Source organism: Brachyistius frenatus, unplaced genomic scaffold, assembly GCF_029030835.1.
Source record: "Brachyistius frenatus isolate BFR_SWC_R1_liver_20210118 unplaced genomic scaffold, ASM2903083v1 Contig_97, whole genome shotgun sequence".
Lineage (NCBI taxonomy): Eukaryota > Metazoa > Chordata > Actinopteri > Embiotocidae > Brachyistius > Brachyistius frenatus.
Window position 1 is genome coordinate 1246909 of NW_027210696.1, and position 26099 is coordinate 1273007.

Genomic DNA, 26099 nt, shown 5'->3' on the forward strand with positions numbered 1-26099 from the left:
ATCTAATATAAGTATCGAGGTATTAGTTTTCTGCTAAAAAACAACAACAACAACAACAAAAAAAACCAGGTTGAACACAGCGCCTAATTTAAAGCGCTGAACGCCTTTCAAGAGATAAAGTGACCAGTCGGTGGTTTGTGGAGAAGCACTTCGCCTCTCCGGAAAGGTGAGTTGAAGACGGTTTACGATCCCATGTCGAATGTGTTTGATATCTTCTGGTTAAGAGGCACATTGGTCGTTGTGCAATTAAAAATAGTCCCGATTCCTTAAACTCATTTGGTCGCAGTTGTGTTAATTCTATATTAAGGTCTATTTTTTGGGGGATAAATGTGGACTTCCGGGGTTCTCTGTGAGACAGATTTCAGCCTGTCCTTCCAGACATTTCAGGAGGATTGTTATGGCTTCAGTTGTCTTAACGTTTATTTAATACCTTAATAAAAAAAATAAAAAAAGTCGCACACATATTCGCCATATAAAACCTACATAGGCTGGTTTAATCTACTTTACCAGTCATTTTGATTGGTGTAACTTCAATATTTGCAGTATTTTTACATTGAGATCATTTTGCCTAATTTAAAGACCTAAACAATTGTTGTTTTATAAAGAAGCTTTTTCAGCCCATTGCCATGAAAGGGATCAATGTAGTTGGTGTTATTTGTAGCAAGATTTAAAAAAACATTTTTTTGTTTTTTTAAAAAAATTATTAATAAATGAAACATTTAATGAGGATGCTTTAAAAAGACTTATTAATTTGGTGCTATGTAAGATTTCTAAAACACACACAGCATATGGATAGCAACGAACCACAAACTAAACTGAAATCAAACGTTAGCTAAGGGCCAACCAACTAGTCTGAGTGCTTACATTCCTGTTCATGGAAAAAAACAAAAAAAAAACGTGTAGACCAGATGACCAGCTGTTGATACCTCATAAATACAAATTTGAACCCGTTTCAAACAGGGTATGGGTGAAGGAATGCTGAATAGAAACAGAACCAAATTACCACAGTGATGATTTTTTTTATTTTTTTTATTTATTTATTTTTTAAAATTAAATAGATATTTCATATAACTACTGAATTATATTTTCTCTTATTGAAATAGTTATTTATTTATTTTTTTAAAGGAGAGGATTCAAATAGAGTAATTAAATGGAGTGTGTTTCAGAGCCCTCCCGTTGCTTGGGGAAAACTATTCTGACGAAGACAGACTAAATACTGAAGCCAAAAGTCATCTGTTAACTTTTAACTGAACACTCTAGCAAAGAAGCTGCAGACACTGAATCATGGAAAAGGTTCCTCAGTGGTCTGGCTACAGGCTTTTTGTGTAAATTGTAAAGCATCCCTGGGTGAGATCTCTCTTTAATCAACTGCCAGAGGCAAAAAGGACAGAAAATAGTTTGGGTAGAGCTGTCAACCTAACCTGCGGGAGCTAGCAAAGTAGGTTAACAACAGCAGTGCACATTAACAACCTTGCTCGTAAAGGCCAGGTTAATATGTGTTGCATGTTGCAGTGTAATTGATATGCTGTGTATTGATTGTATCACCAGATAATCATGGCAGTGGATGTCCCTGGACTGGTGGCTATGGTGGTTTTTTATATTGTGATCTTGCTAATTGGTATTTGGGGATCTAGAAAATCCAAGAAGGTGGAGAAGACGTGCACTGGCAACAAGAGCGAAGTTGCAATTATTGGTGGCCGCAATATCGGTGTCTTGCCCGGGATTTTTACCATGACAGGTAATACTTAAGTTTATGTTTTGTCAGTAGTACTTATTATGCATGCCCTATGCTCCTTTTTTCTTTACTTTGTTATATTTATATTTGTGTTTTATGTGTGTTTTATTTATATTTATATTCTCTGTTTTGCTTTTAGCGACATGGGTTGGTGGGGGTTACATTATGGGGACTGCTGAGGCCGTTTATTCTCCCACTCAAGGTCTCATCTGGGCTGTAGGACCTCCTGCATATTTTATCAATTTATTTTTGGGTAAGTAGCTGAAACAAAATAAGCTTCTGTATATTGATGCCCTGTAGAGCAAAAGTTGATGGTTGTCGCGTAAACTTAACGAATATTATTTGACTCCTTCAAGAAATTGTTAAACATGTTTTTTTCCGTCTTTAATAGCACCCTGGGGTTGTGCTTACTCCTTCATACTTAGGGGACACAGGACATGATACCTGGCATTTGTTTTTGAGTGTTTGTGCGTCATATGTTCTACGCGATACTCTTCAACAATAGTTTAGTCACGAACACAACAAAAGTCAGCATAAATAATCTTTAGGACATAGATTCGCATTAATAAATGCGATTTACACAATGCCAATAGGGTCTCGATACAGAGTGCAGTGATTAGGTTGTAGGGCCAAGGTGACAAATACTAAAATTACATTGCAGAGATGTGTCTTGTATGCATGATGAGATTATATCTGGAAAAAAAAAAAAAAAAAAAGGATTGCTGGCAGACTGACAACTTTTGCACACAAAACAGGATTGTATTTTGGAAATGAATTATGTATCAATAAATTTGTTTCGAGGTTATCGTGACAGAGAACACAATGTTCATCAGATCTCACACACATCTGATGCAATGTATCACCTCTGTCCAGCGGTCTCACCTCGTTCTAAAAGTCAGTAACATTGTTAGAAAGCCACAGTGTCCTCTGTCATAACTTGTTTGTGTTTGCAAACATAACAATGTGCATATTTACACCAAGCATTGGTGAGCCTTTTGTAATCCAGGACAGGCCCTGGTCTGGGTCTGTCTTCCAGAACCTAAGCCTTGAATGCTTATTTAGCTTCTGCACAATGTGCAGCCACATGCTTAATCTGGCTTGATGTTGTGTACCTCTTCAAAATAAGTAAAGTACAATCCACTGGCCTCATACACGAATCTCAGAATTCCATCATACAGAGCGCAGAGGACTTTATGGTGCATTTTATTTTTAGATAATACTTTAGAACACATAATTGCACCTTTGGGTTGATTTACATCACTCAAGAGGCCATTGGTTTTTCCATATAATGACAAGACATCCTTATTTGTGAGTTTAGTTAAATTCAATTCAGCCTCGCAGGCACTATTGACTTCATAAAGCCTCTCAGGAGGACTATTAAGAATCATAACAAATGTTACCTGGTCTAACATGGTTGGTTGTTACAGAATTGATACCAGAAAAGCATGGGCACCAGCACTGCTAATGCAGTGGTCAAGTCATGAAGTTGTGCACCAGATTTCCCTGATGTAAGCATAGCTATCTTTAGTAGTTGACTGGATAATACATTATTCTTATCACAGAACTGTAAAATATATTTGGCAAACAGTGAAAACCTATCCGAGAGGTCAGCCTTCATATCACCAACAACATAAACGATGCATAAAAGCAAGTTTATTCGAGGATGCGTTCTTATTCTATCGACACGCATAAGGTTTCTACATGAAGTATAAAAATGCGTTAATCTTACTGCAAGAACCAATCAACTTCAGACCTGATGGTATTTAATGCCGAGTCCAACTTTTTGTGCCATTAGAATATCCACATCTACAGCTATGCTTTCTCTCATCTCTATTCGTATAGTAAGATCAGTTGTGGATTCACGCGCCACAGTTTTCTCTCATTCTGTTTGTGACGTTTTATGTTTAGGTTAATGCCACAAATGTGCAGGACCAGCAGTCAGATGATATTGTGAAACTGCATTTATAGGCGCAATACCAGGCACACTCTTTGAGTGACGCCCAATTTCAATCAACTAAGATGTGTATGAGGTGATTGTCCATCATAAGGCCAACAGCTTGGCTTTGCTTGCATTAGACAAATGCGATTCTTGTCGGGTTTTAAGCCGTGAACCTGAGACCCTCTCATTGAGAACTTGTAAGCAACAATTCAGTAGGTAAAGTCTGTATATTTGTATTTTCCCCATCTTTCACCATCAGTAGATTGTTGGGATATCTGGGCCTACAAACATACACTTGCGTAATTATTCATACAAACAATAAATTCCCAACTTCACCTAACTTGCTTGTTAGTATAATGCGTGCTGACATGTCTGAATTGTTTCTATTTAACGACTAATAGACTCATCGTTGTATCGCCATTGAAACCACAAGAGTGGCAAAAAAAAGTAACTCGTGTTTATTTGTTTTCAATAGATGTTTTCTTTGCCTACTTTTGTTTTTTTTTTTTTAAGGTGGATTGTTTTTTGCCAAACCTATGAGGTCGAAGCGTTACGTGACCATGTTGGACCCATTTCAGAATCGCTATGGCAACATATTCACTGCAACACTTCTGCTTCCTGCTGTGGTCAGTGATATTTTGTGGGTGGCGTGCATCCTTGCTTCTCTGGGTAAGTAACTCTTTGTGGCTGAGCCTTCATGTCTCAATGTGTCAATTTAAACATGCGCAGTATTACACTGCCAGAATTAGTTACATAACATATAATTTATATGTTATTGTGTCATGCCATCTCTGATTTAATGTTTTACGTGATTTCCAGGAGGAACGATGAGCGTAATACTTGGTCTTTCGACTACCATCGCCATCATCATCTCAGCAGCTGTGTCCATCATCTACACATTTCTGGGGGGTCTCTACTCAGTTGCATACACTGATATAGTTCAGCTTTGTTTCATGTTTGTCAGCCTGGTGAGACATAAAAGCACAGATGGACGGAAATGACTGAACGGAGGGGAGGATGGATGGAGAGAGGGCAAAAAAAAAAAAAAAAAAAAAATGGCACTTAAATGAGAGATTAATATTTAAAGTAAGAGATGAAAGTAATTCAGTCGATAACTTGTCCTGTTTTTTTTGTGTTTTTTTTCCTTCTGTTTCAGTGGCTCTGTATTCCTTTTTTGGTGCTCAGTCCCGCAGTTATTGACCTCTCACAAACAGCCCACCTTAACCAATCAAATGGACAGGCGTGGCTAGGAGAGCTGGAGCTGGCAGACGCAGGAAAATGGGTTGATGAGATGCTGATTCTGGTTAATTTTTACAATTTATTTTGTGTCAATGTGTCGTTTAGTTAGGTGACTGAAATGCAACACCCGTAGCTTTCACATGCAAACACATCATCATTAAGCAGTTTGTACATTTACAACCATTAAAGGTGATTTGCAAACTTACTGACCGACGTGTTGTCTCGCTAGGCTGTCGGGGGACTGTCATATCAAGCCCTGTACCAGAGAATCCTCTCTGCAGCCTCCTCTGCTCAGGCTCAGGTCACCTGCTTTGCTGCTGCTGGGGCAACTTTTATCATGGGGATCCCCTCAGTTGTCATTGGAGTAATGGCTGCCTGTGCAGGTACAGTCGAATGTAAACGCACACTGTACATACATGTTCAGTAGTTATGACACTTCTGGCCCACCACAATCGTAAACGGTGTGGGATAGTAGAATCTAGGTTGTATTTGTACTTACGAGTATTTGCATGATTTGTTGTGGTTTCAAACATTTAGCCTCCTTCTCCCCAGTGGTAGATTTTTTTTTAATTTTTTTTTTTTTAATGCCATCAAGTGACCTTAAAAGCTTTTTCCAACCCCGTTATTTCTTTTCATTTTTTTTTTTTTTTTTACCTCTGTATCTTCTCTCTTACTCTCCTTTGTCTCTCAGACTGGAACCAGACAGAGTATGGTCTACCCCCTCCTTTTGAGCGAGGGGATGCAGGGAAGATCTTGCCGCTTGCCCTGCAATACCTCACACCCTCCTGGGTCTCAGTGTTAGGCATTGCTTCTTTGGCTGCGGCAGTCATGTCCTCCATGGATTCTACACTGCTGTCCTCAGCGTCCATGTTTACACAAAACATATACAAGACTACTTTGAGGAAGCAGGTGTGTGTGTGTGTGTGTGTGTGTGTGTTTAATTCAGCATCAAGCAATGTAATTCCCCTTCATTATCCATCTCCCCTTGTCTTTCTGCAGGCCTCAGAGAGGGAGCTGCAGTGGGTGATCCGTCTTAGCCTGCTGTCCGTGGGCCTGGCAGGAACAGGACTGGCCTTCGGTGGTGACAGTGTGCTTGCCCTCTGGTTGTTAAGTGGAGACCTCCTCTACTGCGTTATCTTCCCACAGCTGGTCTGTGTCCTGTTTGTCCACTGTAGTAATACCTATGGTGCTATTAGTGGATACATAGTAGGTCTGCTTCTGCGTGGGTTGAGCGGGGAGCCATTTCTTGGGCTCCCTCCTCTACTCCTGTACCCAGGTTGGAGGGAAGAGGACGGAGTTATCACACAGTACTTCCCCTACAGGACTCTGGCCATGCTTTCCTCTGGGATATGTATTGTTACAGTGTCCTGGCTGGTGGACCTCGTCTTCCGTCAACAACTAATTACTCAGTCCTGGGATTTACTGAAAGTGTTTGAACAGAGAAAAGAGACGGATGGGGAGGAAATACCCGCCCCCTGCGAGGAAAAGAACATCACTCTTAGTTCAAAATTATAGATTTAATTTAATTACAAACTCGTTCAAAGTAGCCTGCGCAATCTCTGAACAACAGTATGACGAGAGTAATTCCAATAGGCAGCTGAGGCATCATGGTGTTTCCGTTCACTAAAACAGGTTTAAGATAAGTGTTTATTAGTCCGACAGCGGGACAATTCAGTTATCCCGGCAGTTTAAGCACAGAAAGTACCGGTAGAAAAAAGATTCCATTCTCATAATTTTAGTCTTGATTTCAAAGGTAATAAAATTCAGATTCAGCAGTAACTGAAGAAACAAAGCTTTGAATGTTATTTGAGATGTAATACTTACGATGAGACTGATTCTTCCTCAGAAACTCATTAGAAATGTTGGTCAAAGTATTTACCACGATTTAATTTTTTTTTTTTTAAAGGGATCATCACCAAAGGACCATAAAGATAGTGAAGCACTCTGAATAGTTTACAAATGTTTTGTGATTGCATGTGTTCATAATGAAGTATGTCTCTGATCTTTACATACAGTAATTACACACCAATTAAAAGTATTAGCCGTTTTTGTCAATGATTTGACTTCATGTTCAATCGGAGCTACTTGACATATTCACTAGAATTAAACTGTGATGCCTCCGTTGTAGCAGCAGAGGGCGACACCTAAACACTAAATGGACCTGAACAGCTTTATCAGGCTCTCACGAGGTGGTGATTCCCCCCCCCCACCCCCCGAAAACATATTTTAAAATTTAAGAAATCCACGAAACTGCAGTTTTAAGGTAAAAAAAATAATAAAATAAAGTGTGTTGAGAGTCACTCATCTGTTTCGTCCATACTGGTTTATTTTCATTCACTTATTTAAAAAAAACACAAAAAAACCCACGAGAGTTTTACTTGTATTTTTACCATATAAATTACGCTTCAAATTTCGCATAGGCCTATTAGATCCTTGTTTTGGTCATTAGGGCCTAAACCTCATAAACATTATAGGCCAACGCAAAAGATCAAAACAAAAAACAAAAAAAACAGGACTCCCCTAAAGTAATACGGACTAATCAATTTTTGGTTGTCTTCAGGTAATAGACCATTTAGCCCAAAAGTATATTGGTTAAGAAAAGCGAACCTACCTCACCACCTCCTTTCCTTTCACCTTAGGATGTTTCATAGCCTACCGTAATGTGCTACAGCGACGGTAGTGATCGGCATTATTTAGACCTGTTCGGTGATTTGTTCAAGTAAATGCTGGAATATTTATTCAGATTGTAACAATAAAATTCACCGTTAATTTCCCCGATGGAAGTCGTTCTTGCAAAACAAATGGTTGGAAGAACCACAGACGCATTCAGGAGTTGCGAAACGGGCTTGTCAATCAAACCGCTGTGAGATGAAAATAACCAGAAGTATTCAATTATTTTCACGTCAGTGAAATAGCCCACTCTTATGGGCTTAAGGTAAAATGCACCTGCATGATGTTTGAGAGAGACATTAGAAACGCAGGATGGAGGCTTCAGAGTGACGCTCGTGGCTCTCATCTCATCACTGCTTGTATGAGATGAATGAAAGTTGAAGGCAGATCTGTACAGTCCCATCTTGAATCAAGCTCCATGTCACATTTTACTTCGGGCCTGTGACGATTGTGTGCTGTGTAACCTATGGTACAGCTCCAATCCACTAAATAGACTTCATAGCATTGAAAGTTGTCCTATTTATTGCAGCTGCAAGAAGTTGCTGTGACTTTGAAATTATTTAAGTTAGAATGATCATATATTTCCACTTAACACTGTTAAATTAACAGTATAATGTAAAAATATTTGTCCACTTAACGACATTTCTCTGCTGGGAAAGTCCTCATCTGAGATTATGTCAAGTGATTTCATAATTGGCAAAACAATTAAGGATTTTCAATAAACCATATCTGCAGTTTTAATATTAAGGTCTTCTTAGTCGCTTATTTTGTGTGAAGAAATCCTGTGGGTGCTGACCTTGGAGTTACCCTCAAAACACTCGTCACACGCGTACATTAAATAAAATGCTAAATTCAAAGTTATTTTTATCACCCGTTTTTACTAAAGTTGTCCAGATGTGAGGGAGCATCATCATCAAGCAGTTTGTCCAAACCACATTTGTAATCTGTAAAAACCAACATGCTGTTGGCAATACTTTATAATTCATTCAAAGTATTCTCTGATACTCCTTTTCTTTTAACCTCTAATATGAGCTGCATAATGTTTCACATTACGTTAAATCTCTTCTGATATCAACTCTGTAATATTTTGGCATGCATTTAAAAATATATATATTTCTGTCAAAGCAAAAAAATAGTTTGAAAGAAAGATAAGTGATACTGAATATTGGCAACTAATCAAGCCAAAATTCCTCACTTAAACTCTCACATTCATTGTAGACATTTACCAAACACACTCACATGGAAGAAATTCATCTCAGATAGCATGGTCTGGTTACAGGTTGTATTTCCCAATAATGTTTTACTTTATCTCAGGTTTCCACAAGTAATATTTCTTTATCTTTTGACTGAGACAAATATTTCAAAACTTTATTAAAACAAAGGGCCAGACTACCTGGTAGAAATGAGTTCCTCTGGTCCCTTGGATTAACCTGCCCACAATTTATGTCAACTATGGAATTGTGTTTTGATTAAACACGTTTTTTTTTTGAAGAAGAAGAAGAACTTGTGCTAGATCAACTAAACTAATAATAGTAACAAATTATGCATTTTGACTCTGAGCTAATCTATAGAACCAAAGTTAAGGTTTGAAAATAAAACCAGAACAGCCACCTCAGGATCCTCATACCATTTCAGTTATTGCCACAGAGACATGTGTCAACTTGGTAAGACGCACACATTTGCAAACAAGACGATGCAACGATTTTGGTAGCCAATAAATTTCATACACAATACTTTGCATGGGTGTTGCATTTGTTTTGATTAGTGAAACGCCCAAATCAATGTGAAGAAATTGTTCCCTAAAGCAGATTGCAGCCTTACATATTGCAAATCTGATGAAAGGACCCCCCAGACAATCATCTTGAGGACCCAGCCTCGGGTTGAGAACTTAAGTCAAATGAGAGCGTGTTCCCACATACACGGAGAAGTTACCTGATTTGATAAGTGGAACAATATACAGTGAACATTAGTAAAAAACAAAAACAAACAAAAAAACATGCATTTTGCTCATCTAAACGAAAGTTTTAGAGATATACCAACACACGCCGAGCCTCCTCGTACTCCCTTCAGAGACACCCAGCTGAGGCGGTGCGCGCGTCTTGTTTAGGGTGTCCCGAGCTGCTTCGAGGATCGCTGCGTCTGAATCCACTCCGGGTTTTCCTCCCTGCTCACGGCCACCTTATCCGTAGCACTATGTGTTTCTGCGTGAGAGAAGCCGACTCTTGTTTACAGCAGCGATTCCACGGAGGAGCGGAGACCCACAGCCTGCATTAACCGAGGGCGAACCGTAGGATTTCAGCCACTGGATATACGCGCACCGGGAGTTTTGTTTTCTCTTTTGTGCGAGGATCAAGACAAAACAAGGAGCATTCTTAAAGGGCAACTCCTTGGACGTATTCTCCCTCCCACCCCAGCCGAGGTCGTCTAGCTGGAGCGCTGGAGACCCATTCTCTTGCGTGGCACAAGTCTGGTATTTTCTTTCAGCTGCAAATCCCGACTGACGACAGAGATAAGTCCGAGCCGAGGAGCTGGAAAATTGGTTTAAAAAACAACAACAACAACAACAACAACAAAAAACACAACGACTTCTCACTGCGAGCCAGGACTGGTTGGTGGGGATCGAGGGTCTGTGCTGGCTGAATGGTATAGGCAAAAAGGTTTTTCATTCATTTTTCAACCTCCCAGCCAGCCACCACCCCTGTGGATCTGGACGTGTTTTCTGCCCCCCCCGCCCCACACACACACACACACACACACACACACACACACACACACACACACACACACACACACACCAGCTTCTCCTTATCCACAGTCATTCACAGGGGGATTCTTGTGAGCGACTCTGGCGTTATATTACCATGGTGGTAAAGGCTACAAATAATTTAATTTAGTCTGATATTTCTAGTCTTACTGCCAGGCCTGATCGCACTGTACGCGCACTGCTGTTTTCAAGAGATGGAGAATGAAGATGGGGATTACCATCATTTATCCAGTAAAATCACTGGCTTCTGTGCCATACCAGCCAACGTCAAAGTATCCTGTGACTGGCAAAAATAACAGACTGTTTTAGTCTTTTTTTTTTTTTTTTTTTTTTTCTCAAAGGAATTCCCTGTTCCAACTATTTGAACACATTTATTGATATTGTTTTAGAGCAAACCCAAGTGGACAAGCGACCACGCATTTGCAGGCTACCAGAGTAGCGTTTTGGGCTGCAGACACATCTTTTTTGTAAACTTTTTTCACTATAAAGCACTTTTTAGGAGCTGATGCGTATAACCTAATTATTTTTAGTTTAGTTTTAGACCCCGGATTTTTGTTTTTGTTTTTTTGTTGTTGTTTTTGTTTTTAAGAGGAAAATAATGTTCAGGAGCAGGAGATCAGAAACACCGATGGATAGCCCGACCTGGTTTTGGGGTCTGATGCTGTCTGTCTCCATTACCTGCATATGGTCCACATATGGAGAGAGTAAGTATTTATTATAATATTTTCTTCAAGTTTATTGTTTAAACAGGAGGAGGCCTTGAAGTGGGCTGTAATATGTGTTTTTGAAACACATTTTAGCCTCTTGTAAACAAGCCTTGTGCCTGACTGGAGGGGAATAGGCGTTGGAATGCATTAATATAAATGCCACATTTATTTACAAAATAATGAAGGATATTATATTTGGATTCAGTGACTGAATCCGACAAACCTGCTGAGCTTTTAGCGCACCGAGTCGTGCATGTTACTTATATATTAACTGGAGAGGACCGTGTGGCGTCAGTAAGGTGAACACAAATAACCAACATTATTACTATTGTGCGCAGTATCATCTGATTTGACGAAGCAGTCCGGTTGATTTAGAAACGGGGGAGGAAGGGGGGGGGGATACTGAGCACACGCCGACAGGATTTTTGACGTTACACGAGGAAGCAGAGGATGAATCCAGGGAGCAGAGCTGAAGGTTACTACGACCATGTGGCCATTTTGCATTTCGTAGTGTGGCGTCGCTGCGCATGAACAGCCAAAATCACGCAATCCTCTGCTTCTTAAAAAAAAAACACGCAGTCATGAATACACAAATATAGAATAAACAACCGACCAGAATGAAGAACAGTTAACGTGATGGAAAATGTCTTCATTGTCGAACAACCGTACATCGATAGTCTGTCAGAATTGTGCCAGTTAACACAAGCCTTGAAATACAGGAGCACCTGAGTTAAGCTTGTTTTCAATCCACCTTTAACACCGCGCATTTTTAGACTCACGGAACGCGACAAATGACTGACAACAAAGTATATGAAACTTGAAAAGGTTTCCCTTTTGTCTTTACAAAATGTTAAACCTGGCTATTTAAACATACACTTTTCAATAGCGATGAAGGTGAGGATAGATATGTTTTCAGATTTAAATTATTTTATTTTTCTGCTAGGTCTTCACTTTGGGTGTTTTATAAACGGTAGGAACCAGAGATAATTATTTTCTCATTGAATTACCCCTAAAAAGACACTTTTCAAACTTGTAATGATTTAAAATGTCTCAGCTTCTGCTCATTTTTGTACACACTGATCTCAGTTTGTTTTTAAGACTTAAAATGGGTTCATAAGTGCTTCAGCAAGTATATGTCAAGTCTTTTCATCCAATCTTATCCAATGCATCATGGGCTGCCAGAGTCCAGGCTGCTTTTTGCCAAAGCTAAAATAGAACAACTGATTAATGCAGGTAAATTAGGGTTGCCTCTCTATTTATTGGATATTATACAGTGTATATAATGTTAGTGTGCCGCTGCTTGGTGTTGATGTCTTAGCTTTTCAATGAAAACTCTATAAACACCATTTTGGGAAAATAAAATACTTGATCGTCTTAAAAAACTTGAAGCCAACACCAATTGGATTATTTAAATGATTTGGCAAATTCATGCTTTTTGTCTGAGAACTAAATATTTAGTGTAGTAAAACAAAACAACAAGTTATGCTCAGTGGATTAGTGTTGATCGAAAAGCGAGTTTTAGTTCCAAACATTGTTTTTTTTTTGTTTCTCTGGATATATTTCTCTCAGTAATAATTATTCCATTATACGTCAGAGTCATGATGTTTTTTTTTTAAAATATGACACATTTCTGTTAATTTGACCCGTCTGACACCAGAAGTTGCTCCTTCGCCTGCTTCTCTTTGAACACCTCTCTTCGTGCATCGTTCCGCCTTGAGCCCAGAGATCGTGCTTGTGTGTTAGGATTGCGTGGCTTGACTTGAGTGTGTTTGCCAGCTAAGTCACATTCGTTTTAACTAACTCACTTGTTTCCTGAGAGGACATAGTGGATACATCCTGACATGGGAAGGAGACATGGCGACTGGCCTCTATTAGCATTCAAATAGAAGGAAAAGCTTAAATCAGTCCTATTGACCAGTGGTCCTACCACAGCCGTGTTCTTTGAATCCCTCTGAGCTCAGTGAGAGACCCATGAACGCAGTTGGGGTCTGGGAGACAAGTCGTCGCCCTCAGATCTTGATGCCCTGTGGTGTATTATACATCAAGCCTTCCAGAACAAAGAATTCAGTGACAAAGACAGTGGGGACTATCAAGTATTGGTCTCACCGACTTATCACTTGAGGGTGATGTTTACTTCACTGGGCTGCAGAGGTTCAGAATTTCCAGCTTCTATCATCACTTTATGGAAAATCACAGATATCCAAGAGCTCCATTAGGGGTTGAAAACTTTCTTTGCTCTGTTCGTTTTGATAATCTGTCCACACCAATAAAATGTAATTACGCTCCCTTTTAACTCCCACCGCTGTAAACTTTCCATGCCATGGCTTCCAAGTATGCGGCAAACAAGTCTCTGAAAGGGAGAGAGAGAGCGAGGGAGATAGAGACTCGGTGTTTGGAAATAGATTGTGCAAAAATACACTTGCAAGAGAAACAGACTTGGTTTTGTTGATTGGAATAGTAGTGAGTTTGTGAACTGTTTTATTGGCTTTTGCTGTTCGCACGGAGCGGTCTCCTGTAGCTATAGACTAATGCGCCCAACTTCGTCACTTGGCACCACTACTATTAGAGTTATAAATAGATATGTCACCAACAACATTGGTGCAGGGGTTGTGTGAGTACAGGCACCCTCTGTCCTGTTCCATGAGGGCACACCGGTGTTCCTGTTCAGTTATTTATGAAAGAACATGTTGCTCCGGAAAACCTGAATGGCGGAATAAATAATCAAACGCCAGTGAGCATTGTGTTTGACAGCCACCCTTTGGGGTATGGCATGCTGCAGTCCAGCTCCCCCATGTCATGACAGTGCAAGTAGCGCAGATATAGCTGTTGTCAGTCTGTACTCTAAGGGGCACCTCCTTGTGACTGTGGCGACACCGTGGCCCCCTCTCAACTCCAGCGTGCGCCCCCTTCCCCCCACATCTGCCTGGCCCCGATGCAGGAATGCACTGTCACACCCCCGGTAGAAAAGTGTAGCCATAGTGCTCCTGACCCACGTGTCTGTGTGTGTGTGTGTGTGTGTGTGTGTGTGTGTGTGTGTGTGTGTGTGTGTGTGTGTGTGTGTGTGTGTGTGTGTGTGTGTGTGTGTGTGTGTGTGTTTATATGAGTGTTTTCATGTGAGTTTATTGTGCAGCTTTCTGTGTGCACTGCAGCAGGACTTGGCGTGACAGCCTGAGTCAGTGGCGTGCCCCTGAGTAAGGATGTGAAGAAAGTGTGTCACTGGGCTAGTTTGTGAGAGTGCAGTTGAATGCTATCCTACAGCCCCTCCATGCTGCCAGCTGAGGTTTACAATGCTTAATTAAACACTTCATGTCAAGTGGCACGTTGTTGGATTTGCTCAAATGCAGTCTCTGGCCAACCGCACATACATCATCATCGGCCGGTGGTTTAATGGCCCACAGAGTATTTTACAGTTTGTGAGATGACTGCAAATGTTAGCTCTCCTAATGGATGGCACCGGCTTTATCAGTTGAAAGCTATTCGTCAAGAACTGAACGTGGATCCATCCTCAGTGAAGAATTAATCAGACAAAGATTATTCTCTGTGGTGTTTGCAGAATCACAGCGAGAAACCTTGTCATTGTACCGTGTTTATCATTTAGTTAGAGCTTTATCTGCTTATTTGTGATAAAAAAAAAGAACATTTCTCTGCTGAAATTTAGCACAAAAAAGCAGCAGGTAGTTTTGCCAAGAGCTCCAAATTGAGGCATTCTGACAAAATCTCTGTTTGATTTTCTTAGACGCACATATTCAGTGAGGCGTAACACCTTTATTTTTGTTTGATCATATAATTTACTTTCTTTTATGGATTTTACACATGTCAGAAAGGTCATGGAGTGAACTTCACACAAACTTGAGTTTCTATACAAAAACAACTGCACAGCTGGTGGCAGAACAAATATTTTTGAGACGACTCCAAAAAGACATTCATGCTTCAACATAATAATGGTCATTGGCACTTCAAATAAAGTCCTCGTAAATTAATTTAATGCTCATTTTGAAAGCTTTCACACATCCTTCCAGTCATCAACCCTTTATCAAAGAAATTATTATTTTATATAAATCAGCTCCCTGCAAACCATATTGCTATTATGTACTTCTAGTGTGCATGTAAACACAGAGTATGTTACCTCCTGCCCTCTACTCTCATTTTACAGAGGGGGAGTCCTTGTGTGACAGTTGTTATGATGGGGAGTGTAGTGTTACTGTTTGGGGTTTTGGTGATATCTGAGCCTCAGTGTTTGAAGTGAGGTCCACTGAGTGGAAGTGGCCCACCAGACCGCTGGTCAGATGACTTCCAGTATGCTGCGGATTAGAGCCAGATGATGTGGCAGGTGCAAGTGGCTATGACTGTTCTGTAACCAGCTCTCTCACTGCTTGAACCAGAACTAAATTTTGATTTTGATGTTAATATACTTCAGGACTCGTATCATTTCCAAATCTGACTCTTTCTTTTTTTTTGTATTTATTTATTTTTTTAACAGTTGCACATTTCACAGAGTGAATTCTTAACAGTGCAGCTTTTGGTTCATGTGCACCTCATAAATAAAACCAGATTCTTTGTGGTTGCTCATAATCTAGAAGGAAATGTCAAATTAATTTGCATAATTATGACTCTTCAGTTGCTTTGGTCTGAATATATTCTTTAACCCCAATATGTGACACTTTAACAGTCTCCTTTCAACAAGATGCATAAGTTCATCCAAGAAACATATTTAAAATACTTACTGAACTTTAAATTCTCCGTTTTGGGATCCGGACCCAAAATATTAAAAAAAAATGTAATGTTAAAAATATGAGTGGATAGTAATCAATAACAATAGGCAAAAATGTAAATGATGACAATTTGGTAGTGGGTTTTCTGTCTATTTAAAATCATTTCTTAACCCTCGTGTTGTCCTTGGGTCAAAATGACCCGCAGCTGTGTTCAACCAATTTCTATTTTATTTTCATATTTTTTGGAATCATTGGTGACAAGGAAGCTGTGAGGGTTTCTTTAAAGAATGATGACCAATGATCCCAAAAAAATATAAAAATATAGAAATAAAATAGAACTTGGTTGAACACAGCTGCGGGTCATTTTGACCCAAGGACAACACAAGGGTTAAGTAGATATACGACATTTTTCCAGGATCATTGTCCAGTGTGAGACTTTTAAATTTTTCTTCTTTTTATATCATCTTTATGTATTGCACTAGGCACACAGCACCTTAGCAGCTCTGCAACTGCTGCAAGAGTTTTAGGACCCTAAAAACCTCACGTAAAAGGAAGGCCAAAAAGCACGGACCTACGCCAGAACACGGGAGTCAGGAATCTTGACTCATAACCTTCCTGGAGATTACAGCTGGTTGTCTGGTAAAGGATATAAGTGCTTTCCCAGAATGCTCAGTTTGCGCCCTTTTGATAAACGGCACGGCATGTGGTCCAGATTTCAATCTTATGTCTCTGTCAGCCAAAACTGAGATGATGTTTATTTACGCACCGAGTATGTTTAATGGATCTGAATCAGATTTTATGTGACGTTAAGATAAATAGTGACCATTAGCCTTGGCTTCATTTGACGGACATGCGCAGGGGTCATGTTTGACTGTGCTTTTGCAGGTGTGTTTGTGTGATGACATTTCCACAGAGGGCCAGGGCAAGGTTTATCAATCATAAACATGAGCCGATGGATCCCATTAGGCTGTGGAGATATGAGTGTTTACTCAGCAGTGTGAAGAGCAAAGAGACACAGGAGGGAGAGACAGACACATGTATCCAGGATTATCACTACTTGGATGCTGGCGCTGAAATATATCTTTTTGAAGTTATAATGAATAAAGGATTTGGTAGCTAAATCTTATTTAAGCATTGTTGTCTTTGCAACAAATGTATTGACTGGCAATAATCAGAGAAGCCTGGAGGCTTAGTTTGAGGCAACATCCTTCTCACTTTTGCAAGGAAATGATTGGAATTCCTGGTACTTAACATGCCTAATGAGCAGAACAAGGGGATCACAAAGAGGAAGTTTGTGTCATTCCTTTCTTTCTTCCTGTTCCAACATTTTTTTTTGAGTGTAAATCAATTTTAGATACTCTGGGATATTTGCTTGGCTTTTACAACATGCAGAAATACTGTTAATGCTGACACCAGGATGGCCTCTGATAGCTACGCCTGGCAGGACTCTTTCCCCCGGCCAGACGCCCCGATTTTATAAATGCCCTCATCAGGAAGTGGGGCCTAGAGTTTCTCTTTAATAACAAACAAATTAGTCTATGTATTTGAGTGGCTCCACCCCTCCTCCCTCTCTCCGTGGCTGCTGGAGAAGCTGGAAGAAAATTCTCAATGAAACAAAGAAGACATGCAGCTCGATGGCTCACAAGTGGAGCCCAGGGGCATTGGTGTTGATTGGGGAAAGCAAATACTATTTGCTACTGGAGTAATTGTTTCCGTTCTAAATTTGGAGAAGTGAAACACCCTGACAGGAGCAAATATAGCCCATTCATCCCAATAAACAATGCGGCTTCTATTTTTGGCAGAATAGTTTGAACAAAGCACATCAAACATGGATTTTTGTTGTTGTTGTTGTTGTCACTACTGAAGTGGAGTTAATTCACTTGTGGAGACATTTTGAAAGCAGATCAATTTCTTAGGATTGAATATATGCCAAGGAGAGGTCAGGTAGGGAATGTTTGTATGATTTTACATATGTATATTTCATGTCTTTTTTGTCACAGTCTGGTGGCATAGTGTTTATTTTCGGAATGGAAACAGTTTAGCTCATTCTTTCATCCCCTAAACGTGATTAACCAGTGTTTTGACAGGGATCAGGTCTTTTATTGAAAACATGTCTGTCTGTCTTGCTGGACAGGCACTTTGACCGACACGCTCATCGCAGCAGCGTCCTAAGCCCTTGTAAGAACATAACAGGTTTAACCAAGGAGCTCATATGTCAAGGCATTTCCTGTTCTGATTGTTGAACCTTCTTTTAGAACACTTCTAAATAATATGCAATTTGTTAGCTTCAGAATGTAGCTACAAACTTAATAAATCATTTATGGTTATATAAATATTTAAGATGCAATATAAGGGAATTGAGAGATTTTTTTTTTTATATGTCCCTGCAGTAGAACCTTTAGCTTTTTGTTATTTACACAATTCACAACCACCCCAGGATTTTATCCCAGGTGGTTCTGCTGTTGTATTGCAGTATGAGAAAGAATTGTGCAGTAGCTCATCAAATTTGTAGAAATAGAAATTTTATTTTATTTTAAACATTTTGATTTTTTTTTTGCAATAGGCTATGGATGAAAAAGCAAAATTAACTAAATGGTTGAAATAGCTAAAAGTAAAAAAATAAATGGTTTTGGATGGATACAATTATTGGACAAATGACTGAAAGATAGAATGTAAAACCAGTTGACTCCATTGGATAAATGGATTAAGGAGGATAAGAGTAGGCCGAATTGAGTCAACAGTCAACATTAGTGCTGCGTAAATGGTCTGTGGTAAATAGTTAGGCGATATAAAAGTAATTAATAAGTAGCTGAAAAGCTAAGAAGTGCAAATGCAAACATTTCAAAGTAAATCAGACAAAAAAAGGGTTTTGGATCTTCTGAGTTCAGTCTATGTCCAGTATTAAAGTGAGACACGTTTTCTGAGCAGCAGCAGCAGCAGCAGCAGCAGCAGCAGAGGCCTTTGCAGCCGGAAGTGACAATTCCAGGATGCTACTGCATTAAACAATGATATTAGGTAGTATTTGGATGATGGCCACTAACAGTCATGCCAGAAAACTTTATTTCCCACAATGGGCTGCATTTGTTTTTTTGTTTTTAATGTTTTATGATGGCTGCCTAATGACATAACTCACGGCTGCCACCCACTGCTCACGAGTTTGTCCCTGTTGTCTTTACATTTGTGTCAAAATGTGTTCAAATACTGTTGTTTGAGGACACGCATGACGGTATGTTTGACCTGGTAAGAATTTACCTTTTGTATGTTACATAGTTTAATTTGGTGTAGTCTTGATAGGCGTTATTTGCGGGAGAGTTGATTGTCATCAATAATTAAATGGCGGCTTTGTTGCTAATGTGTGTGTGTGTGTGTGTGTGTGTGTGTGTGTGTGTGTGTGTGTGTGTGTGTGTGTGTGTGTGTGTGTGTGTGTGTGTGTGTGTGTGTGTCAGTCAGCATCAGCAGACGCTAAAGCACTGTGGTTTCAAGTGTTGTTTCCAGAGCACAGAGAATTGGCTTATTTATATGTGGAGGTTATCTGAGGTGACACAACATTTTACAGGGAAAGACAGGGTTTACGTCTGCTAATCATACAGAGGGTGTTTCTACATATTAACTTGTGCACCTCCAGTGAAACTGAATATTTCCCCCCACCTCTTTATTGGAAATGTGTTCACCTCAGCCAATCGCCCCGATGATCTCTTTCCTTTTTAGCATAAAGAATACCTTCCTGAGAATAAATTAACTTCTTTCATATAGTGTAGGAACTTGGTATCCCAGTCCTGCTCTCTGTATTATTTGTATGTGTGTATGACATACTGCCAGAAAAGTACCAGCCTTACCATCTTAACTAACAGGATTATATGTTTCAAAAAGATTATGATAATTAAAAGTCTTTAGGCCAAAGTAATCTTAGATGCTAATCTATATGTAGTGTTGCTGTATCCCGCAGCAAACCCTGGTGCGGCATTCATTTCTGATACAAATGTAAAACTGTTACACTCTATTGTCAGTGTCATTTCGGATGATGTGTTTGTTGATCAAGAGTAATAAAATGCATCCTCATGTGACGTGTCCCTGTGCCTTTCAGTCTGTGGCCCGAGTATCGACATCCGAAATGACATCAGTGAATTCAAGCGTCTTGAGAACTGCACAGTAGTGGAGGGCTACCTGCAGATCCTCCTCATCAACGACAAGACCGCCAACATCCACCAGGATGTTTTCCGCCACCTCAGCTTCCCCAAGCTGACCGTCATCACCGAATACCTGCTGCTGTTTCGAGTCTCGGGCCTGGATAGCCTCAGCATGCTCTTCCCCAACCTGAGTGTCATCCGCGGGCGCAATCTCTTCTACAACTACGCACTGGTGATATACGAAATGACCAGCCTGAAGGACATTGGCCTGTACAACCTGAGGAACATCACGCGAGGAGCCATGCGGATCGAAAAGAACCCTGAGCTCTGCTACTTGGACTCGGTGAACTGGTCTCTTATTATGGATGCTGAGTTCAACAATGTTATCAATGGGAATAAGAAGGCAAAGGAGTGTGACAATGTCTGCCCAGGCATCATGGAGGATAACCCTCTGTGTCAGAGGACGTCCTTCAAAGACAACAACGACTACCGCTGCTGGACCTCCAACCAGTGCCAGAAAGGTAACCTGAACTCTCTGGTGTTTTATTTCATACTCTGTCTCAGAAAAGAGAATGACGTTTGCTAAATTAATTTTAATTACGGCAGTGTTTGTGTAAGACTTTGCAATACAAGTAGAGTAAGTGCAGATGTGGCTTTGATCTCGGTCGGTGGTTTCCAGTCTCACAAACATTCTGAAATTGTGCGTTTCTTCACCAGCGAACAAATCCCATGAATCTATGCAGGGTTTTTCCTTCATTTCCGTCAGGCAGCAGGATTGTCCATGGGCCAGTGCAAACATTTCCTCCCTGTTCATTATAGAGACCTTGTCGTTAGATCAGGCTATTTGTGGAGTGAAGGATGGCTGCAATATAGAGCACCAGGTATTAGAAAGGCATACTCAGTTGAGGTTAAAGCTGCCCTGCCAAGAAATGAGGTAGTCTACCTGTCTGGACCATGTCAGCTAAATATTTGCCTGGGGGACATTTTGCAATTTATGAAAAGGGGCATATTGATGAATCTGGGGGAGGGTCATCTTTGTTTAACTTTGGCCCAGCAGTAGGGTCATGCATTTTTTAAAACAGTTCAGGAGCCGGTCATATCATTTCTATATATTAAATGTTGAATTCCTTTCAGTCTGCAGGTCTGAATTCATTCACTTGTGTGCATTTGACACTCAGTTTGCCTCAGTTATTCATACAGCACTTACGGTGAGTGTAGCACCTTGTGGTAACATTATCTTCACTGTCTTTTTCACAGATTTCAGAGTGCGAGACAACGTGTGCTTTTAGATTAGAAATTGGGACAACTAGATCAGCTTCCTCATGCTTTTAAAAAACTATTTTATAAGGCCGTTCGAGCCCCTACAAAAGTGTCCCGCAGCATGTTTTGACACACGCAGCCAAAGCTGAGCTGTTGCTGAGGCTTCCGCTAGAAACGTTATATTGCTTTTTGGCATAATCCAACCATTCTCCTTATGGTTTTATATCAAGTTTCTCGCCTGTTTTGCTATTTATGCAGCTGCGTTGACAATATCAAGCTTTCAGTTGTTTCCTCAGGCCCTCCATACATTGTTTTTAACTTTTCTCCACGGTTTCTGAGGGAAGGGTCATGAATATTTTTTCAAGGTTGCAGTCAGGGTCACATATATTATTCTTTGAATACAAACGGGGCCCTTGAATGTTTTTATCAGAGGGTCAAATTCTTTCACAGACTAGACTTAAAAATAACTCCGTGAAGACAGTTGAAATGGTAGTGACAAAAATAGAAAATAGGCTATTGACCTACAGTTTATCTCCAATGCAAAATTATTTGTGCTCAATTACCACATTCTTAAAATAATTATTGTGCATGAATACTGCCATAATGTCACAATGCATCTGTATGAAAAGCATCACAAAAGAGTGACAAAACTTATCTGTAAAGAAACTGTTACTGAAAGGGCTGTTATCTGCTCATTACAGGATGTAATTAGACATGACCTTCCATTTTTTTTGCTGCTTTGGTTTGATTGTTAGCAGACATAATTTATGTGTGTCAGTGAAATGGCTGATGTCTCAGATTTGGCATTGTGTAGTATATTCCTTTATTTATTTATGTTTTCACAGTATGATAAGGAATTGCTAGTATTTCCCTCTTTCTGGAGTCAGAATAGCCAAATTGCAGCATAACTCACTGACACACAGGTACTTATTTGTGGGGAAAACGATGAGTTTGAACATGACGCTTGCTGTGTGCCATTTTAATTGTCCTATCATCAATAATGGTGGGAAAAAGTGCCTTCTGCACCCCATCCCCCCTTTTTCCCCTCTTTTGTTTTCTTAAGACCTGTGTTCAGCTCCCAAGCTCAGTCTGAAGTCTCAAACACCACCCTCCTTCACCCCTCAGGGACCCTCAGAACAAATAGTGGAAATCAAGCTTGTGTTTTTTCCCTAGTGACCATGTCTGTGTCTATAGAAAAGCTACAGTGTTTTTTGTTTGTGTCTCTGTTTATTCAATGGATGCAGAGACCTGCTGGAGCTCCTTGTGTGTTCTTGTCAGCTGTTTGATCTATATACATTTGGCAATGTGGATTAAAAATGTCGTGCTGTTATATGAATATCTTTCAAAAAACAAAACAACATTTTCCCAAATGTGCACATTTACAAAATGCCACATTGTGAAAGATGCAGTCGCCTGTTCAGTCCCACAGTAGACACAATGTGGTGTTTTGCAGCGAAGCCCTCTGTTGTTCTGGCACAGCGGACTTGAAAGGCAGAGCAAGAGTATTGTTTGAGCCAGTTCACTTCTCTCAAAGGCCCAGGCAGAGGTCAGGGTAAATGCATTCATCTAGAGGGCTGTGAGGTCTCAAGGCTGCAGATAAAGGCTTCAGAGAGCTGCATGGTTCTGAAAAAGGAGGAGTTACTGAAGCAATAATAAGGACAGAATGAAGCTAGAACAGATCAGAGATGTCTCTTAATATTCCAGGCTTCATGCCTGTCTTTGTGTTGTTGTTTTTTTAAAGGCTTGATGTGTCTGTTTCTCTCCTTCCTGCTTAAGATTCCTCTCTCCTCCCTCCACCCCTCTGCATAATTGCCTTGTTTTTCTCCAGTACAGATGTTCCTTCAAGGGCATGCAGTGGTTTTTCTAGTCAATACGGCCTGGTCTCCTCTTTAATTACACTACATGGGGAGGGAGTCCTGTCTGCCGAGCTCACTACTTTAGCCTCTGGGCCTCCTGGTGCTTCACAGAGCAACAAAAAAACGTCCACATGTTTCCAACAACAGTTTGGGGTGTATTAGATCAGCCTGCAAAGAAGGGAATGTTAATATGATGCTGGACAGAAGAGGCCAGGTTAATGCTGTACTTATGGGTGGACAGAAGGGAGTGGGAGTGACTGTGTTGAGAAGTGCAGATTGGATCAGAGGTTCTGGGTACTTTTTAGGGGCAGGCAGTGATGCATAGAGAGGCCCTTACTGAGGAGCCGGAGCAGGAGGGGGGGCAACGAGGGGAAATGTCAGACAAATGTCAAGTATACAAGCTTGATGGTGAGCTCTCGAAGGGCAGTGCTCAGAGTGTTGAAAAATGCCCTGTCCCTCCCATTGTTTTTCCGTTCGTTCCTCCTCCTTTAACCCCTCATGCCTCCTGGTATATCCTCCTCGGCTTCCCCGCTGTTGCTTTCCCCACTTTGTACATGCTGTCTGTTCATTTCTTCCTCACTGGCGTTCTCCACTTCACTTAGCCTCAGCCTCATCTCTGATTGTCCTTGTCAGTTGTTCTGCTGGTGTTTCCTCTTCTATTTTCACCTCGCTCTTTTCTACAGGGCTTATCAGGGGCTGTTAACAGCGCCAGCTCAGATATCTCTCCACTGTTTACTTGTAGGGGGCCTTCTCTCACTCACACAATGGTCACAACTAACCCGCTTGTTTGGCCAGGCCCTAGATCCTTTGACATTGCACGCTGTTTGCTTGGAGTTATCGGGGATCCAGTGACTAAAAGGTGTCTAGCCTGGTTCAAATAGCCTCCTCAGGTCTCTGTGTTTGTGGCAGACAGGCCTGCCCTCTGCTGCTGGACCTGAGCCAAAGCCAGATAGACAAGAGGCTGTTATAATTAGGCAGATGAGCAAGCAGGGAGCATGCTGTTGTTTCCTTGCCCAGTCTCAGGGCAGGTTAGTCTTCATAGCTCCACAGGGAGGCACACGCTCTCATACTTGCTGGTCCTCACATAGCTCACATGTCTTCTTTATGTAATAGAATATAGGCTTATTGTAGGGTCAGCCTTGCAGGCACTCTGGTCTAGTTTCTCAACCCTTATCAGACGTTTAGCCTGTCTGATTTGAAGGAACGTCATGTCTGCAATGTCAGATACATGTCGTAAGTCAAGTCTGCTTGTGAAAATGTTACCAAAATGTGTGAAAACCAAAACTGCCTTTGCCTGTTAAACATGCAAAACAGAGGTGTAGTGGGTTTACCGTTATGTAGTGTCAGCTTGAGCTTTAAGTTAAAGATGAAAATTGAACATAAGGAGACCTGCTGTCCTGTTTTGCCACAGAGTCTTTGCCCTGTGTGTCCTTGTACTGAACCCAGAAGAAACTCAGCCAAGCAAAAGCATTTTGGAGCCCTTGCAGTTGGGAGAGCTCCCCACCTGCCTGGGAGACTTTTGCATTTGATAATATGTTTACTCCCTCTTTGCCAAAGACCTACTTGATATCTCTGGTCTAAGTGCTCTGACCTGAGCCCACTTCACAGCAGGAGAAAACCCTTTTTTTAGATGATGTAACTGCAGGGTAAACAAGTTCTGACAGGCAGACAAAATCTTGTATTAATCTCATTAATAAAGCACAACACTGGTGATGTTTGAATATCCTGGAAAGACCAACAGTTTGTTTGTTTGCGTCTCATTACGTTCTGACCTCTTGCTTAAGACATGACTATTTAAAAATGAGTCACAAACAAATACTTTCACATAGGAATAAGACAAAGCAATTTTCTTAAACAGCCAGGCACTGTAGTGTTTTGCTAAAAAAGGAGTAAATAGGGAATTCTTCTTGTAAGAAAAACAATATCTAAAGACTTGTTTTAAACTTGTATAGTTATATGCTAACTAACTGTTAAAAACTGGTAGAAGAATTTCTGTTTCCATTTTGATTGTTTTTTCTTGCTCTATGCTAATTTTATCTAATCAATGCTTATTGACAAGAAACTATAAATTAATCTAAGAGAAAACAGAATGCAAGTCCTTGTTCCTAAGAGGATTTTTGCCAATTGATTTCGGAGGCTACCTCATATATCAAACTTCTTGTTGTCAAGATTAGTTCTACAGAGATTGAACTGCAGAGAAATGATGCTCCGTTTGTGCTGACCGTGAGCTGCATGTATTGATAGTTACAATTAGTACAGTGTAAAGCATGTACACTACGTTAAGTTGGATAAACTGAGTCTGCCCCTTTAAGTATATAAGGTAGAAATTCCTGCTGGCTTAGTCATTGGTGTTGTGAGGGGATAAAGAGGGGGAAATACACTGCACAGCACAGGCTGTATGTGCCGACTATGTTTGCAGCACCATAGAGACACTGTTTGTGTCTTATTTGCGATAAGAAGGAGTCAGACTGATCAGTGTGTGTGGTCTATTTTATCTCTGGAGTTGTTGTGGGGCTTGTTCATATGATCATGTCCATTATTTTTTGTTTAACCAACATCCAACAGCAGATACGAGGAAGCCTTTAAATATTTAATGGCTTTTCTGGAGCTCATCAAAGTCCTGCGGTCGTGGGGACAGGACACAGAAACAAGCTCAAATTCCAGTCTTGAGAGTCTGGTGCTTTCCTGGGGGCACACTCAGCACCGTGACTCAGTGCCCATACATCCGCTGCTTCCACTGGACATGAACTACCCGCCTGCGCTCTGCTCCATTTTGTACAAAGTTCAGGCAGCATGCCAGTGTTAGTGCCAACGAGATGATGATGATCAGACTCGTTCACTCCTGCCTTCCCACAACCACCAGACTAACGATGGAATAATCACATCCGTCATGTTACCCACTAACATGGTTAGAGTTGACAAAGGTGGTTGTACATGGTTAGTACCAAGCATTTCAGCGTTGCTGCAGAGTATGGCGTAGACCTTGGGTACCTTCAGCAGGACGTAATCAACACATAAGACTGTTCCTTGTCAGTTAACTCTGACACTGTGTATGTGTGCATATCCTTGTCTTTATTATTTCCCACGAGG

At 40.6% G+C, this 26099-nt stretch overlaps 2 protein-coding genes across 3 annotated transcripts in view; both read left to right on the plus strand.

Annotated features, from left to right (window-relative positions):
* The first annotated feature begins 1554 nt into the window (after nt 1-1554).
* Nucleotides 1555-6950, plus strand: LOC138628221 (high affinity choline transporter 1-like). The gene is made up of 8 exons (XM_069711126.1): nt 1555-1738; nt 1875-1988; nt 4188-4343; nt 4494-4642; nt 4831-4977; nt 5143-5296; nt 5605-5822; nt 5913-6950. Exons 1-8 carry the CDS (start codon nt 1555-1557, stop codon nt 6426-6428), a joined length of 1638 nt encoding a protein of 545 aa, XP_069567227.1. The 3' UTR covers nt 6429-6950.
* A 2827-nt stretch (nt 6951-9777) lies between these two features.
* Nucleotides 9778-26099, plus strand: part of igf1ra (insulin-like growth factor 1a receptor) — a 70746-nt gene continuing 54424 nt past the window's right edge. For both annotated transcript variants that reach the window (XM_069711097.1, XM_069711098.1), the window contains exons 1-2: nt 9778-11051; nt 19851-20414. In XM_069711097.1, coding sequence (XP_069567198.1) covers nt 10946-11051; nt 19851-20414 — 670 coding nt within the window. In that variant the 5' untranslated portion in view covers nt 9778-10945. The remainder of the gene's footprint in view (nt 11052-19850; nt 20415-26099) is intronic.